Raw genomic sequence first — 18,484 nt, 5'->3', positions numbered from 1 at the left:
TGGAAATCTGTCTAGAGACTCAATTATTTGATGTTTACAAGATAAAGTCTGTCATTCATTTGATAATGTTTCCCAAATTAAAGCAACTGATAAGCTCTCAGCCCAATATCTCAAGACTTGCACATAATTAAACTTGAAAACACATGCTTACCTTGATCGCTTTCCCCACCCACAAAATCTCACCCGATGTTAGTCAACAGGAATATGATAATAAATCTAGTAACATTTGAATCCAGTGATGTGCATGCATACACCAGCAAAAATATGGGGGAGTGTGAGGCAAGATATCCGCACGACACTTGATCATTAATAATAATAATAATAATTAAGAGAATCACAATAGCAATCCTATTATGTAGAACTCCTTGTACGATTACTAGACATACTGAAAATCCAACCATTAATGATGGGCTATCATTATGCTAGTGCTAATCAGGAAGAATGTATTTTAAATAGTATGCTCCCTATTTTATGGAAAGGAACTTCAGGAGAAAGGTGGGTGGCAGTAAAATCATTACCTTTATGATATAGCTTTACAATTAATTCCTGAACTCCTGGATCTTCAAAAATGACACTGACAGTTTGATGAACAGCTTCCTAAAATCAGCGAGAAACTTTCATGTTCAGATGATCAGGATATCATAATACATTCACACAGCCCAAATGAAAAATATGCAGAGGAAATCGGCAGCAATACAAAGAAATAACAACTATCAAAGTACTTTTCTGACGCCATCCTTCTCAGAAAACCATTAACAAAACATCTTTTATTTGAAATATTCCCAGAAATGCAACTGATGTGTATAAATAACAGTTCCATATAACGAAACACAAGACCAAGTTTTACTTATGTAACCGGCGAGAAACATGAAAATACACAAGGACTCATTTTAATGATAGACAAGGCAATGTGTAATACAAGCACATATTTCAGGCATTGGCATTCCATAAACCATGCAGAATTGAATTTAAAAAAATTCCAACTTTTTCCACAATATTTCAATAAATCTTGTCTAGTACTTTAGAAATTTAAAAAAATTCCAACTTTTTCCACAATATTTCAATAATTCTTGTTTAGTACTTTAGAAGTTTACTGATTGTACATAAAATGCCACCGAAAAAAGGTTCGTTGTATCAAGATAAAATCTTCCTCACCAAGCCACATTACAAATCAAAGCAATAATGTATAGAAAGCAAGACTAAATATTTAGATCCTAATAAAGCTCTGGAGTAAGTTAAAACATAAGTGGCCAGCATAAAATTCAATGCAATCAGCTCAAAGGATCAATTTCACTCATTTAAGAGCAGTCCGGAACTCTACATGTATGCGACTCTACATGTATGAGGCTCCCTGAATAAAATAGCCAATCCAGTAGAACTTACTATAAAATACTAGAAACATGCACATCAAAGGTGTTCGACCATGTAAATACGGGGCATGAAGGGAAATATGATGCGAGTCATACAACACTCAAAAAAATTTAGAGAGAAGGAATGAGTAAATGTGACAACCTGTGATGGCTCAATGTATGAAGTGCTGAATTGAGGAAACAAATTTCCTCCAACCCCCCACGCCCTCCAGCTCACCTCACCCAACCCAACCCAAAAAAAAAAAATAAAAAAATAAAAGATATGGAGGAAATTCTCAGTCAGGTAACTGCAGCCAACATCATGTTTATGTAACATTCTAAACGTAGCTGGAAATTTAAAAAGGAAAAGGATGTCAGGGTAATTTCAAGTTCAAAAGCCCTTGCGAATGAATCAATAATGCTACCAAGAAACTGCCAAATACATATATTCAGAAACAGAAGAGAACTACTGGCCTACCTGTATGAGTTATTAGACAAGTTATTATATAGTACACCGATAGAATGATCAGACAAGAACATGTTTCCAAAACAATTAACTAGTAAAAAACTCTTGAAAGCATTGTGTTTGAAATAACAGTGAACATCGATCAACCAAAGGAACAAAATTTAAATATAGGCAAACAAGAGAAAATATGGTTACTATATACCGAAGGCATCATGCAAATTTAAATGACAGCTAACAAACTTTTTATGGGATCCCATTGACATACCTTGGCAACCTCCAGAAAGCCTTTGCAGGTATCCTCAAAATTCACCTGTGGAAGTGATAAAAACAGTTTCAGCAGAGAGACATTGTTTTGTTTCCGAAATTGGGTACCTACATAGTCAATAAAGCACAGGTAGCAGGAATGCCACAGGGTTCAAAGAAAACTCAGATTTTTTTAATTCTCATTAAAATACACAAATACCAGAAGCCAATATGATTATAGCAATCTTTTATCCGCCTCAAAAAAAGCACAGGTAACAGGAATGCCACAGGGTTCAAAGAAAAATCAGAAGTTTTTCAATTCTCTTTAAAATACACAAATCCCAAAAGCCAATATGATTATAGTAATCTTTTATCCTCCTCAAAAGGTGATAAATGTCTGGTGGAATCTTCATTAAAATCTCCATCACAGAGATTTCAGAGAAGAGGTAAGGCGTACTGTGTCATGCAGGTTCTCCTTCGATCCCAACTCCTTTTATATCGTTCATTAATCCTCTTTCACGTTTTCTAGAGCAGAAGACATGGGATTTGATCCAGTGCATCGTGCAGCCAATTTGCTTAAATACAAGCCATTTATTGGGGATACAGTGTTGTAAAATCTGAGATACACACTTTTTGAAGTACAAGGTATCATAAATAGGATACGCCCCAAAAACTAAGTGGAATATTAAAATAAGTGTAACAATACAAGAAAAGATAAACTTTGATTTTCCACTGAACTTTCATATGAAAATTTGGGCCTCTTCAATCAATGAGGACGAGGAAATACATTTTGAAATAAAATATAACCTGCTCAGCATAATTCTGCGGAAGAGATTCAAGCGTGCTAGAGCTTAGCTCCATGGAGAGATCATAACATCGAAGATTGTTGTTAATCTGAAATCAAGTGATCTCATGAGCAACTTATAGACACTGTTCCGATAATATGCAATCAGATGCTACACAGATGCAGATTCACATACCATCGCACAAAGAGCTTCTAGACCGATTTCTGAAGCAGGTTCCTCCAGTCTCAGCCTTTCAGCTGCCTGAAAATCAATCATTACCTGGGAAAGAAAAGGAAAAATGAAAACTTCCAGGCAACCATCTACCTTGTAAACAGATCAAAACCATAATTGCAACTAAGCTTAGTTGACAAGAATCATGTATCGCCCCGACCGTGTCGAGTTCGTGTGCACATGCTTGTGTTTCTACCCCAATTACAAATATATAAGAGTTTGGAGAAATATGCAATAAATTAAGTAGTAGGAATCAAGCCATGGTAATTGTATAAGTAATTTTAAAAAGTGGTCTACTTCATTATATGTTATCATTGTGTTTGCTCATCTCACCTTTTTATTAGGATTTAAGCACACTTTCTGACTCCGAATTTATTTACTGTGATTTTTCAATCTGAACAATATTAATCAATTGTATATGAAAGTTTGCTTTTGTGTGTGCATGCGTAGGCTTTTGTGAAGAAGCTATAGAAAAGAAAGCACATAATTAGGTTCACAGCAGAATTTTTGAAGATCTTATCATCAGGCCTACAGTTATCAAAGGTATAGTGGAACTCAGTTAAACTTGAATTCCGTTACCCAAAGAGAAAAGTGAAAAGTAAGTCATTAAAAGATCAATACAGATATGGTCACGGGAAGAACAGTCATGAATATGCAAGAACACTAATCATGAATAAGCGCAAAATAGTAGCAATCACAGAGGCAAGAATTACATATACCGTGGGCAGCGATGAAAATATATCAAGATAGCTGGGTAACTTAGCAGGAAAGTTTTGGGCTGCTCTTAATAATATATTATTTGAAAACTAGACAAGCTGCACTTGCCTGAATGATGGCCAAAGCAATTCTGTATAACATGACATCAGTGCTATTATCTCGTACGATTTGAACTTGCTCTCCAAGGATACGAAATAAGTCAACAGCAGCTGGGGTATATAGTTTTCCATCATCTGTTTTTTTGGGTGGCTGTACCTTATCAGCATCAAGTATATTCAAGTACCATTTCTACATACCAAATGAGGATTCAAATTAATTAGTTAAAGCATTAAGATGATCTGATATAATGCATAAAAAGCCGACTGCCTCATGTCTTTACCCTTGTTGTGGCTTGCATTCTTTCAACATAAGCATTCATTAGGGGATCCATTGCACCACTCTCGGAACAAACTTGAGCAAGTGACTCGTCAACGCCGAGGCCAATGAGATTATCTTGGTACTCAACTACCCACCCAGTTACCTAATATCATTTATTTAGCATTTAACATGAAAACAGCTCAGTAAACAGTGAATTCAGCCAGAAAGAAAAGATCAATATAATGGAAGAAGCAGCAGCAAGATAAGAAGCAATAAAAAGAACCAAGTAGGGCCAATAAAGTACATCAATATCATCTAAATTTCTTACAGAAAAGCACAGCTATCGAGGAAAGGCATTCTACTAATATAGTAAAATTACGGAGTGTAAAAGAAGAAACAAAAGGATCAACTCAGCGTAAATCATATTAAATGGATGTTATTGGATAATAATTTCAAAGACTGCCACAATAACTTCGATAAAACTGTTTCAGTACTTATATTTCTTTCAATTCCATGTATACCCTTCCAAACTTAAAACAGTTCAATACAAGGACGTATCAAGAAAAGAGTATATTGTTTATACGTAGAATAGTTCTTTGGTCAACTCTGATGAGGCATGCAATCGTCTTCTCTTGGTATTTCCATCCCAAGACACAAAAAGAAAGATCACGCATCCAGAAACCAGATATATTATTGTAAGACCGAGGATACAAGTTTAGAAGAGGAAGTGGTAGGAAAAGCATCTCCTCTTTGTAACTTCTTGGTTATCTGGGAAAGGAAATCTAGAGCTTTCAAGGGCAAAGGAGAATTTGATCAGGGACTTGACAAAAGATTTTTGGGTTTCTCCATATTTCTGGATAAATGAATATAGTATGAATGGTTGTAATTCTCTAAAAACTTTTTCGTGGCTAATACAAAAGAGCTCGTTAGTGTAGATAGTCATTGGCTCTACTAGTAGGCTAACATAGCACATGAAGGCAATTTTTTATTTAATTTTAATCCCATTTACTGAGTTACATGAAATACATCATTCTTCAAGGTTAAGAACCTATAACAGATAGGTCACAAACTCTTTCACACTCTTAGTTTTTACTTGGTTGGGAGCCTGACCCCTCAAGTCCATTTATGAAATTGCCTCAATTATTCTTGGTATCCTTAAATTATTTTGCTATGTTAACTCTAGCCTACTTTTTCCATCTTCTCACATGTTTCCACTGAAATCACAATATTGTTAATGAGAGTCACCTCCACTTGTTTGGTGTATATTCTCATTTCTTATTTACCGATTATAGTACGACGACTCATGCATTTACGCATCCTCATTTGTTTCATATTCACTTCATGGATATTTTATCATTCATTAGTGTAAGTATAAATGTAGGGAGCCTACAGAAATGGATCTCTCCTCCCTAATATCCAAACACCACACCCTTAGCTAGCCTCCGAACACCCCATCACCACCGATCGCTATAGTCGCCGGTGACGGCAACATCATGTCGAACGGCCAATCCCCATTCACCGACCTTACACCACTTAATAAGCCACATAATCAGGCGGCGGCCCTAGGTGGAAACCCTAGCACCGCCGCCCTAGCTGGAGACACCGATGCCGAGATCGAAGTAGAGGCCGAAAAACAGGGTAGCCTGATCCAGATTCAGCAAAATTCGGCCACCTGCCTGGCAAACGCACCTGATCAGCGTGATGCACAGGTGATTCCGACGAGGGGGGCATTGAGTGACCCACGCGCCGCCGGAACGGCCGGCGTCGAAAAACCAGAAAGACGGGCAGAATGTCCCCAGTCCAGTAACGATGCCTGTTTTGCCGTCTAATATGCCGTTCACACACAATCAGGGAAGGAAGTTAGTGGATGAATTCGATGTGGCCTTCAATCACCGTTTTCGAGTTGAGGTGAAGGAGTTTGCAATTTCTGTTACCCATCTTCGTGCTGTTAGAATGATCGAATGGGGCTCGAAGCTATCGAATGCAATTAGCATGGGAAGGTTCGGTGCACTTTGGATGGTGAATATGGTGGACAAGTTGAGGGTGACTAGTAAGCTTGAGGATTTCGTTTCTAGGTTCAATGAGTCATCAATAGCCTTCTTGGCACAGCGTTGTGCGAACAGCTGTGGTAGGTACTTGATGATAGCGCAGTATGGGGATAGGCGTCGGAAGGGAGTTGTGATGGCGTCGGAAGGTGCGAATGGAGAAGGATGGGCATCAATCTCGCGGGTGTTTCAAACTGTTGTTGATTCTTTTGTTGTTGGGGATAAAGCCAAACGACGACCGGTGAATGAATGTAATCGACAAAGATTGACTTATGCACACGTAACAGCAAACTTACACGCCTCGAAGCATGCTGACCAGCGGATGCAACAGCAAAAGGAGATGACTGTCAATGTCAGTGTAAACGAAGGTCGGGATTGTTGTTTGAATAGGGCTGAAATTATGGCCCGTGTCCAGGAATTGAAAGGAGCGTTGGAGGAATTGATTAGGCTAGTGGGAAGTGGGTATGAAATGGGTCCTAAGAAGTTGTTATCTTGCCACAAGTGTCGTGTGGGTATGGATGAGTATCCAGCTGTTGGAAAACAAGCATCGAGCTTGAGTAAGAAGGAATCGGCACCTAATCAAGTAAAGCAGGGAAGACTCGAAATCACTTGTGAGTCTATTGATCGGATTGAAACGGATGAGGGACACTCTAAATATGACAAAGGTGATGTCTTAGAGGGGATGGATATGGATGAGGCAGACACGGGGACCGATGTAGACCGAGAGGTGGTACCTTTGTCTAAAGAAGGGGAGCCGAATATGGTGAACTTGGAGACAGTAACGATGGGTGCAATGGACACAGTCCCACACGATGATGAGCTTTCACTAGGTGACCAAGGGACGAGGCATGTACTGTCAGAGGATCTAGTTACCTCAGGGGTGATAGAGCACGACGCGACACCTTTGACAACAAGGGTTGCGAACACATATAATATAAGGAACTCTAAATCAATGAAGGTAAGTGACTTAGGGACGAAAAAAACACTGGTGTTGTGGGTAGATGAAGCCAAGAAGGGAGAAATAGAAAGTGATGTTATACAGGTGGAGGAAACAGGGGAATTGATTAGATTCGAAGCTGGACACCCACCTTCGAACTGGGTTCTACAGAAAATTCAGGATTTGAGTAAGTTAATGGGCATGCCTTGTGATGGATACGAAAACAGATTACTACAATTATTTGAGGATTTGAAGGCCAATAGGGGACAGGAGATGAGTAAACAAGAAGGCAAATTAAGAAAAAAGGGCGATCGTGAACTTAAGAGGCTCGAATGGTCAGTTAATTATGATGGCAAGGGTGGTGAGTCCAAGAATGGAGTACTGGGGAGGGATGCCGGACTGTTAAAATGATACCACGAATCATTAGCTGGAATGTAAGGGGACTTAATGAAGTTGGAAAAAGGATGGGTGTTCGACATCTGCTAAGGGGTTGGGGAGCGGATCTTGTATGCTTACAAGAAACCAAGATGGAGGTCATCTCGAGGGCGGTGGTCAGTAGCTTATGGGAGGGACAGCATGTAGGGTATCAGTTTATGCATCATCAGGGATTTTTGGAGGCATATTAGTAATGTGGGACACCAGAGTGCTTGAGATGGAGGAGGTGAGTGTAGGATTGTTCTCAATATCGATGTCGTTCAGAAACATTGGGGATGAATTTCAGTGGATGTTCATAGGTGTTTATGGGCCTAATACTGATGACAGTAGACGGGGCTTGTGGGATGAACTGGCTGGAATGATGGCTTGGTGGAATCTACCAACGTGTATAGGAGGTGACTTTAATGTGGTTTGATTTCCTATTGAGAGGTCGAGCGATGGGAGACTCACGGGGGCTATGGAGGAGTTTTCAGATTTTATAAGGGAGAATATGTTGGTGGATTTGCCTATGATTGGAGGAGATTTTACCTGGTCATCTAATCGGGACCAACCTGTTCTTTCTCGTATAGACAAGTTCTTGATATGCGGAGAGTGGGAGGCTAAGTATTCAGATGTCATTCAGAGAAAATTGGGAAAGGTGTACTCTGATCATTTCCCCATTATGTTATCTGGGAACAGGACGGGTGGAGGACAAAGGCCTTTTAGGTTCGAGAAAATGTGGTTGAAAGTTGAAGGTTTTAGGGAGCAAGTATAGACTTGGTGGACATCTTACGATGTCAGGGGGTCTCCTAGTTTTGTGTTGGATCATAAGTTGAAGTCTTTGAAAAGGGATTTAAAAAAAATGGAATGAGGAGGTTGTGAGCAATGTAAACTGTCGTAAAATTCAGTGCCTTTCGGAGATAGATGAGTTGGATAGGTGGCAGGAGAGTCGAAGGTTGGTTGGGGAGGAGAAGGAGAAACGTAGAGTATTAAGGGAAGAATTGGAGAGGTTGGTGAAGATGGAGGAGATTGCTTGGCGTCAAAAATTTAGGGTCAATTGGTTGAAAGAAGGAGATAAATGTACTAAGTTTTTTCACGGGATAGCTAATTCTAATAGGCGCAAAAATTCTATCACAGTGTTGGAAGTGGATGGGATAACTTATGAAGAACCACTCAAAATTGGAAGCCAACTGGTGAATTTCTATCAGAATCTATATCGGGAGCAGTTTGAGTGGAGGCCAGAGTTGGAAGGATTGGATTTTTCTACTCACGGAGGATGATGCCGATTGGTTAGAGCGACCTTTTGAGGAGGATGAAATCAAGGAGGTAGTATTCAGCATGAACGAGGATAAGGCCCCTAGACCGGATGGTTTCTCGTTCTCATTTTACAAGGCTTGTTGGAAGGTGGTGCGATCGGAAATTTTGAATGTGTTTACATATTTTTTTGAACGTGGCAAGTTCCAAAAAAGTTCTAATGCTACATTTGTTGTGCTGATCCCTAAGAAACCGGAAGCGACTGACATTAAGGACTTTTGCCCTATTAGCCTAGTCTGTGGGGTGTATAAGATTATTGCGAAAGTCCTAGCGAACAGATTAAAGGAGGTGCTCAGAAAAGTAGTGTCCAAGTTTCAGAATGCTTTCATAAAAGGTCGTCAGATTTTGGACTCTGTGCTTATAGCGAATGAATGCATTAATTCAAAATTGCGTTTGGGAATTCCCGGGATGCAATGTAAGCTCGATATTCAGAAGACATAATCATGTGAACTGGGGGTTCCTTTTGTACATGCTTAGGAGGTGCGGCTTCGGGGATAAATGGTGTAAATGGATTCAGTTCTGTATTTCTACTGTTTCGTTCTCAGTTATGGTCAACGGAATGCCGGAGGGTTATTTTCGGAGTAGTAGAGGATTGCGGCAAGGAGATCCACTATCCCCATTGCTATTTGTTGATGGAGGCCTTCAGTAGGATGTTTGAAAGAGCTGTGAGAGAGGGTTTGGTAAGGGGCTTTATTGTTGGCCAATTGCAGGTGTCTCATTTGCTATTTGTAGATGACACGTTGATCTTATGCGATGCGGATGATGAACAATTCAGGAACTTACGTCGATTGCTCCTATGTTTTGAAGCGATGTTTGGATTAAAAATTAATTTGAGGAAATCTGAGGTTATTCCAGTAAGGGAGGTCACTAACGTGGAGGAGTTGACTGGCATATTGTGATGTAGGGTTGCACAATTGCCCATGTCATATTTAGGGCTCCCGCTAGGGGTACGGTTTAAAAGTACACATATTTGGAATGATATTATGGAAAGAATGGAGAGGAGGTTAGCAGAGTGGAAGCGCATGTATCTTTCTAAGGGAGGCCGACTTACTCTTATTAAATCTACTCTCTCAAATCTCCCCACTTACTTTTTGTCATTGTTTTCTATTCCGGTTGCAGTGGCAAATAGATTAGAGAGACTTCAAAGAGAATTCTTGTGGGCAGGGTTAGGAGAGGAGAGGAAAATGCATTTAGTTAATTGGGGTACTATTTGTTTGCCTATGAGGATGGGGGGGCTTGGAGTGAGGAGCCTTATTTTGTTTAATAAGGCTTTATTGGGCAAGTGGTTGTGGCGATTTGGAGTGGAGAGAGAGAGCTTTTGGAGAGAAATCATTGGGGCAAAGTATAGTGTGATGGAGGGGAGTTGGTGTACGGTTGAGGGTCGTAACTCCTATGGGGTGAGCTTGTGGAGGTATATCCGACGAAGATGGAGTGATTTTAGTGACAAACTGAATTTTGTGGTGGGAAATGGCACTGATATTAGATTTTGGGATGATGGTTGGTGTGGCGATCAACCGTTAAAGGAGGGATTTTCTTCATTGTACCGCATTGCGTTAGAGCCTGCTGCTATGATGGGTGATGTATTAGACATTCATAATGGGGGCTATAGTTGGAATATTACTTTTAGGAGGGGTTTACAGGATTGGGAATTGGAAGATTATTCGTTGTTTTTTACCGTTCTGCATGAGATACAAATTCGGGTAGGAGAGGGTGATGGTAGCAGGTGGAGGTTGGCTCGAGATGGTATTTTTTAAGTCCGCTCATACTTTCAATCCCCTTTAGGATTTGTTGAGAGTTCATTATCTTGGAAGATGGTGTGGCAAAGCAAATTGCCTCCACGGGTAGCATTTCTATTGTGGACAGTTATGAGGGGGCAGGTGTCAACGGTGGATAATTTTCGACGAAAAGGATTTTATGTAACCGAATGGTGCTATATGTGCAAGAAGGATGGAGAGACGATTGATCATTTATTCATTCATTGTGATGGTGTACGTTAGCTTTGGAACAGTATTCTGGCTTCTCAATCAATGAATTGGGTGCTACCTAGGCGTATAGAAGACGTGGTGCGAGCATGGAGGAGAAAACTTCGCGATAAGGATAGCAAACTTCTTTGGATATCCCGGGATGCATTGTATGGTGCATATGGAGAGAACGGAACGATCAATGTTTCGAAGACCAAACAAAGACAACAGAGCTAATAAGAGAATTATTTTACTTGACTCTGTATATTTGGTTTAATGCAGTGGCTAAAAATCCTATTGTAGGGTTGCCTAATTTCATGTTGTTTCTTTCATGCTTAAAGTGATTGTATACCTCCCATGTACTCTCTTTTAAGAAATAAAATTCTCTGATTACCTATAAAAAAAAAGTATAAATGTAGGTTTCTATTTTAATTTGGTTAGGCATCTTTTGATCCCAAAGATCCCTTTTTTGCCTGACTCGCTCTAATCGTATGTGGCTATGTGTTGCACCGTCAAGTCCAGAAATGGTACTAGGATAGATTGAAAAAGAGGAGATAAAGACAACTTGTCATCACAAAGATTGCAAAAAAGAGAAATCAGAGAATTATATAAAGCATCAAAAAATTAAGCTAAAAACATTTTATATGAGCGCCAACAAGCTCAAGATGCATCATATACATTACGTGAATTCAATACTAACGTCAGATTATCATCGGAAGTTCATCCCTTGGAATTAAAAAAACAGAAGAGTAGTTTCAAAATTAATTAAACTAATGACAATTGTCTTAAAATTATTAACTATGGATAAAGTACCTTCAAAATTTCAATATTTGAAAGATCATTAGCTTTATCACTAAGTAGTCTCAGCCACTGAATAAATCTCTCAGTATAAAGATTCACCATGAGCTGGAATATTTCATACCTACAGGCATGGTAATAAAAGAAGAGATGTCATCAACGGAGGAAAATAAAATAATGACTAGTTAATCAAAGTAAAACTTAATATAATGTCTAAGAACTTACTGAGAGAACAGTAAAGAAACTGAGATTTAGTTACTAGAGACATAAGAAACAGAAAAAATTGAAAGAGTAAATGTTTCAAGGTAACATGTAACACAAGATAATAGCACCCATATTGGAGCCCAGACAAACAGATCTGGTCATATAAAGCAAAAGAACTGGGAACTAGCTTTATCTAAATCAAGGGATCTAAGACTAAAAGAACCATGTATGTGGCACTTAAGAACTCACGAGTCTGAATTAAAACAAAATGCAGTTTATTGCTCATGATAGTGGTTGATAAGACCAATCCAGAATTTTGTCATCTTTTCTGTTTTATACATGACCTTCCAGAAGTAGACCGGAAAAAACCAATATCAGAAATATTCATCACTTCAACAATCTATATGAATGATTTGGCATGCAGCAACACTCTGTCAAACAGCATATGTTGGGAGCTACATCCTACGGGAAATGTGACCACACTCAGAGTTAGTTAAGTAATAATTACATGAAATTCACGAAAAGAGAAAATGCAGAGAGACCAATTATTGGATTAGCTATTTATTTTTAGCACTGCTTGAAACTCAGTTGTAATGGAAGTCGAAATGATAAAGATCAGGAAAGGTAACTTCAAACCACCTGTGATTTACAAATTAATTTGAGCATTTAGCTAAAACCTGAAAAGTAACCAACAATCAGACCAGAATCAAATTTGACAAGGCCAACCTTGGAGGAAAACATGGTGCCACATAATCATATATGTCTCCGAGCTCCTCCCCAATCTGTCATAGAGAAAACATGACACTAGAATCAAACTACACTGAGTTTGGTCTATCAGAAGCTCACGAAAGACTAGGCCACAGTGGGGTCATAGGAATGGTAGAACTGAAATCCCATACATAAAAAGGGATATGCAAACAGTCGTTCCAATCAGAACCTGATGACGCAAAGCAGGGAAAGAACATAATTGCAAACCCTGATACTCACAAGTCGTAATTTTGATTCATGAATTATATCTATACTTAATACAGTCTAAATTGTAGTTGGTTCTGTAACCAACTACTATTTACCAATTACCATTTAGACTATATTATAATTTTGCCACAGGTTTCCCAACTGGACCATATATGTGAAGTTCCAAAAATACAGGATATAATGATCTAAATAAAGCAAAAGTAAACAAAATGTGTACTTCAGGGAATTTGGTTGCATTCCAGTACATAGGCTACTGTCTATTGAAGACATTTTAATTAGTAGTTTGAATTCTAAATTAAGACTTTCAGTTGTTACTAAGCCCCTGTTTGACACCCATTATTATGTAGATTAAAGAGTTTTGAATAGTATTTGTTGGAGAATGTGTGGTTAAAAAAAAATAAAGAAACTTTATTGGTTTGTGTGTAGAATATTTTATTTTGTGTGTGTGGTGAAGAATCATACTGTAGCAAACAATTTAAAATTTTAAAAGTTGTCAAACACACCCTAAGTACACTCTCAGTTTCATATAATTCCCATCATTTCACTATGCTTGAGAGTTCAGGAGCAATTATGTTATTTTCAAATGTCTTTAAAATTTTCTTATAACTTCAAGCATCCAAATTACTTTTCATGCCAGTGTCTTAACATACTCACCAGGTCACTACTAAATTCAAAAATTAATAAAATTACTCACTAACACACACCAATTCTCCCAAATTAACCCCCTAATTTACTCCTGAATCTGCACAACCTACAAGTTGGACAGCATGAGGCGTACAACATTAAAAATTTTCAATCTACTTCTTTTATCTAGCAACCGTTGGCTGAAAAATCCCTACCTATTTTCTTCTCTCTTTTTGAGTATGTTCTTTGTTTTTTTTTGGCTTTTCTTCTTATCGTCTCTCAGTTGTTTCTCCTTACTTCTTCTTCCGTTTTTCCTCCTTCGTCACCTTCCCATCACTATCTCCCCTTCCGTGATGAAGTAAGTAGGTTCTTCACACCTAGTTTTGGTTTAGCAGCCACCATCTAGAACTACATCAATTCCATGAACTGTGTTCTAAAATTTGATCCATTGTTTAATCTTCAATTATTTTATTTCTTTACTCAAAAAAAATAGAGGTTCTAGAAAGATTAGTATATGCATACCATTCGAGCTTCCTCCAGAGCTCCTTTAAGGTCTTCAAAAACAAGCTGAAATATATATAGTTATCAGTACAGCTGACAGAGATTTCCACTCAATTCTAATCTAATGCCATATAACATAAGCACAATAAATGATGAACCTCACTGAGCAATCTATCAAAACGTGCTTCAACAGACTTCCTTATTTGCTCATAACATTTATCCTTGTAGCCTTTTCCTTGAACCTTCAACTTCTGTTGGGCAAGTTTACTAGAAGAGGCACTCGTAGTGGTAGATTTTCTGAAGGGAAAAGCAACCAATAAGATTTACAAATGACGTAAATCTAAAAATTGCAGAAGATTGACGGTAAATGAGTCTAGGCAAGAAGCTATCAAGTCTAAAGAAAAAGCTTTAGCTTATTCAGGTAAGTACTTGGCACTTCTACGAGGATTTGCTATTGATGCCAATGCACCACCTCCTTCTGCCTCAGCCGCTTCTTCTGCAAGTTGTTGATCCAGGATTTCTTGCATCTCAACAACCCTATTTAGTTAAAATTGTTTTTTGGGGGGTTTTTTAAATTTTTTTTTTGTGGTTTTTTTTTTTTTTTTTGGGGGGGGGGGGGGGGTATACAGAGAGAGAATCAAATTAGCACCTACGAGGATTTTGCAATGTATTCCATTCAGATCAGATATACCTCAATGCACGAACGAGGGTATGTGGGCTGCAAAAGAAAATAAACATGAATGATGAACAGTAAACAGAACAGAAAAACACATGCAGGTACTTGTTAAACTAAAAGCTGCATGGAAATAAGTGAATTGAAATCCCAAGTATAGCTGTAAATAAGTTACTATTACAACAACATAAAAACTCTCTTTAGCAAGTTTAAAAAAGTTGGATATATGACCCCATAGTGTCTTCTCAAATGTCTCCCATGTGTGATCTATGTCTTCAAAGTATTCCCTGAGAAATGTTGTGCACGTAATTCATCATCAAAAGATAAAACTTCATTATTTTTTCAAACAATTTTAGAAAATCATCATAGCATCAAAATATGTATCAAACAGAACCGATATTAAATTATAAACACTACTTAAAGAATTTATATCTCATTCTATTACACTACATTGAAATGAAACAGAAAATTTCACCTTTCATTTTCAACAAATACAAGCACATCCAGTGCATGGGTAGAGAAAACCAAACAGTAAATGAGCAAGCCAATGCCAATGCAGCCTTATTTTTTTTTACAAAATTTAAGGGTATTACAAATGACTGCGACTAATCTGATGGAGGAAAGGATTCCTCTCTCTACAAGTGACAGTGACTACAATTTTATAAGTCAAATGGCATGCAATCAGAGAGAAATTTTCATCACCAATGATGATCTCACAACCAAAAGATGATTCTTTTCTTTAACAAAAATTGGGATAATGAACTCAAGGCAAAGATCCTAACCTTAGTATGCCAACCTCTTCTTTGTGAGATGCAGCAGCTGCTAATGCAAACCTTCGTTTTCCATCCAGTGCAGTTAACCTCTACAACCAATTGAAGATAACAAATGAAAGACTATTTTTTTTTTAGCAGTATAACATATGACAAAATCATTTTAGCGGATCAACAAAACAATGATAATCCATGTCAACAACAAGCTATACCTCATAGGTGTTAGTAAGTTCCTTGTCATCACTCAAAGAATCCCGCGCTTCAGAAGCCTCTACAGATATTGACATCATACCCTCCACATCCTAAACAAGAAGGGAAAGCAATAGGAAGTATTAAATGTCCTATTTCGGTGGGAAAAAGCACATATGGACAGAACAGTTTGCAACAGCGCAATTAGCAGGAAATGCCCAGTTGACATGACTATATTTAAATAGAAACATTGACCATAAGAGATAATAGATAACTGGATTCCGTATCTTGATTGTTCAACGTAAAGAAAGAAAAGGTAAGGAAGTATACTCGCCTTCAAAGTTGTGTTCAGATTATTCCTTGCATTACTAAGGAGCTTTATTTGATCATGATTTTCAATCAATGTCTGACATTCTTGACACAACCTGATTTAACACAAAGATCTTAGATAACCCAAAACATGAATAGGCCACCACACATTAGAAATATTTATTTATTGGTACTTTGAGTTGGGGTTGGGGAAAAGACAATGCAAATGTATATGAGCATCTTTCATAATATTCATACTTCTCAATTTCCACGAAATTTTCTTGTAGATGGTTTATTGTCTTCTGAGATAAAGAAAGCGATTCTAGACCCGCTTGAGCCTGTTCAACCTGAAACTCACAAATTTTAAAAGGGAGAAAGAAAGTAATCATAAAAACTGAAGACAAAATCTGAATATACACTTCTCCTATCTCCACAATCATAAGCTTATAGAAAGCTAGAATGCATCAGAAATGATAATTTGCCCTGATTGATATATAAGGCAATATAACAAGGTTTACAGGGTTAGGAGTGTAGCTTACCTGTTCAACAACCATTGTACTGAGATGTGCATCATTAGCCTGATAAAAACCAAAACTAGAAGTTTATCGCCAGACTTGAATAATCTTCTTACATAGCTATATTAACGTCACTATGCATTTATGATAATTAAATGAAAAATGCATAGCTATATTTATGTCATCACGTGTTTATGATCATTAAATGAAAAATGCATAGGAGTAAAATCCAAAATTCTAAAGATTGAAACTTCAATCCAATAAAACAATGGACAAAGAGAAGCTAATGCTACAGAACAAGCTATCTCTAACACTATGTCAAGGGACATATTTCCCTTGACCCCACTCAATTGCAGCTCCCCAGCATCAATATCCACTAATGGAACCAACTTCAAAGACAAATTCTGCACATCCTATGGAGTCTAGTCACTACTAGGCATTGTAGGTCTTTTATCTAATTTATCAATAATAAAATGAGGCTTTATGATTCTGCTTTCTTTGGTATATATCCCAGTCACTCAAGCTTTTTTTCTTTTTTCTTGTTTAGTCTAGTATAGGGGCAGTAAGTTATTGAAAAGCTGTAAGCAAGCTAGCCGGGAAGTGACATTCCTTAAGGGTATGTCATTGCTCCAGAATTGTAATAATTTTTCATATATATCTTTGAATCGCGAATAAAATGAAACTGGTTCAGGGCGTTTTTACTCCAAAACTCAGCAATGAAACAGATTAGGGCCTCCGAATCCAAGGTCCTATTCCAAGAATTCGAATACAATTAATAGAATTCCTGTAACAGAAAATAACAGTTATAAAGAAGTAGAACCTGTTGGCGAGCAATGTAATCGGCTTTGATGGAAGCAATGGACTGCAAGAGCTCCGGCAGCGGAAGCAGCTTCGCCACCTCTCTTACCGACGCCTCCTTCGCCTCCACCCCGAGATCCTCCACCATCATCTTTCTGCTCCTACTCTAGAGTTCTGAGCCTCAAATTCGTAAATTTCTATGCATAAGCTCTCAGCGAAAAGGGGAACAAAACTGTTGACAGACGCAGATGATATGAAACTCCAACAAATTTTCAATTGTTGGAATGATCAGATAATTGTGATTAATATTTAGCAGAAGGAATTCTACGACTAGATCGTGCGGAGAAGTAGGTTGGGTATTGTCACATTTGGTTCGGTTTTAACGAGAATCGAACCAGATCCCGTGGAGTTGTCGATGTCAAATTTATTTATGCAATCGTTCGAATTAGGTACTATTCATTCGGTTCGATTCCTTTAGATTTTGGATTTCATGCTATGATTAAATTTTTTAATGTTTATAAAATTATATTAATTTAATTAATGACGTGCTCAATCTTAGTTCTTATAAAAATGACGTAATCCAATCTTATGTGTCTTTTATATCTTTCTTTATTATATTCTTTATAAATTTGATTGCTAAAATTAAAAGAAGAAGAAGATCGGAAACTCATGATAATCAAGAGTTGCGTTATCGAATTTCAATTCGATTTATCCAAAATGATAGAAACAAGACTACGGTAGAATAACAAATTTTGGTAAAACTTATGATTGGATTGAAAATTATATTTTGAGTTTGAACTGAATTAACTATTAAGCAAATTTATTTAGGAAAAATAAATAATTTGACTTATTTAAAATAAATTAATTTAAAAAACGAGAGAGATTCAATTATTATTCGATTATTTGATCCTTGATTTAAAATCAAGAATTGAATCGAATCGTCGGCTCTCGATTCAGATATCCATTCAAGCATTCAACTTAAAAAGAAGGGAAAATTGCAACAGAGGCTCCAAACCTTTAAAACATTAGCAGACTTTTTCCAAACCTTTAATTTATTGCAACCGTCACCCCAAACCTTTTAGAACGTTGCGGCGGAGACCCTTTTGGACGGTTTTCATCCAAATGTATGTTAGTTAACTAAGAATTTTGATTTTGACCATATTTTTAATAATTGCTGCCACAACCACCTCCACCTCCACCTCCACCTCCACCTCCACCTCCCCTCTGTTCCACATGTTTGTCCATTCCTTCAGCTTTGCATCGGTCACCGTTGTTTGGTCTATCAAATACACATCAGATGAGAGATTTG

At 37.7% G+C, this 18,484-nt stretch overlaps 1 protein-coding gene across 1 annotated transcript; it reads right to left on the bottom strand.

The window, feature by feature from the left end:
- Window positions 1-417: 417 nt before the first annotated feature.
- LOC111387316 (exocyst complex component SEC6-like) lies at window positions 418-17,655 on the bottom strand. The gene is made up of 19 exons (XM_023011870.1): window positions 17,198-17,655; window positions 16,402-16,440; window positions 16,121-16,209; window positions 15,888-15,978; window positions 15,577-15,666; window positions 15,377-15,456; window positions 14,789-14,881; window positions 14,613-14,639; window positions 14,351-14,458; window positions 14,080-14,218; window positions 13,943-13,987; window positions 12,548-12,603; window positions 11,633-11,741; window positions 4,171-4,311; window positions 3,900-4,079; window positions 3,039-3,122; window positions 2,866-2,952; window positions 2,081-2,125; window positions 418-597 (listed from the first exon to the last, which is right to left on the bottom strand). The coding sequence occupies exons 1-19, from the start codon at window positions 17,324-17,326 to the stop codon at window positions 433-435; spliced, it is 1,797 nt and encodes a 598-aa protein (XP_022867638.1). The 5' UTR covers window positions 17,327-17,655; the 3' UTR covers window positions 418-432.
- Window positions 17,656-18,484: the final 829 nt, after the last annotated feature.

The sequence above is a fragment of the Olea europaea genome, unplaced genomic scaffold (genome assembly GCF_002742605.1).
Source record: "Olea europaea var. sylvestris unplaced genomic scaffold, O_europaea_v1 scaffold3985, whole genome shotgun sequence".
Classification (NCBI taxonomy): domain Eukaryota; kingdom Viridiplantae; phylum Streptophyta; class Magnoliopsida; order Lamiales; family Oleaceae; genus Olea; species Olea europaea.
The sequence above is the reverse complement of the archived record's forward strand: the minus strand, read 5'-3'. Positions and strand labels throughout refer to the sequence as shown.

What these genes read in the sequence shown, in the direction of transcription:
- LOC111387316 (XM_023011870.1), bottom strand. Translation starts at nt 17,326, where the DNA reads ATGATGGTGGAGGATCTCGGGGTGGAGGCGAAGGAGGCGTCGGTAAGA. An exon ending in ATCTGAACACAACTTTGAAG is followed by an intron (nt 15,667 to 15,887) that starts GCGAGTATACTT and finishes CTTCTTGTTTAG; the next exon opens with GATGTGGAGGGTATGATGTC. An exon ending in GAATGCAAGCCACAACAAGG is followed by an intron (nt 4,080 to 4,170) that starts GTAAAGACATGA and finishes TTTGGTATGTAG; the next exon opens with AAATGGTACTTGAATATACT.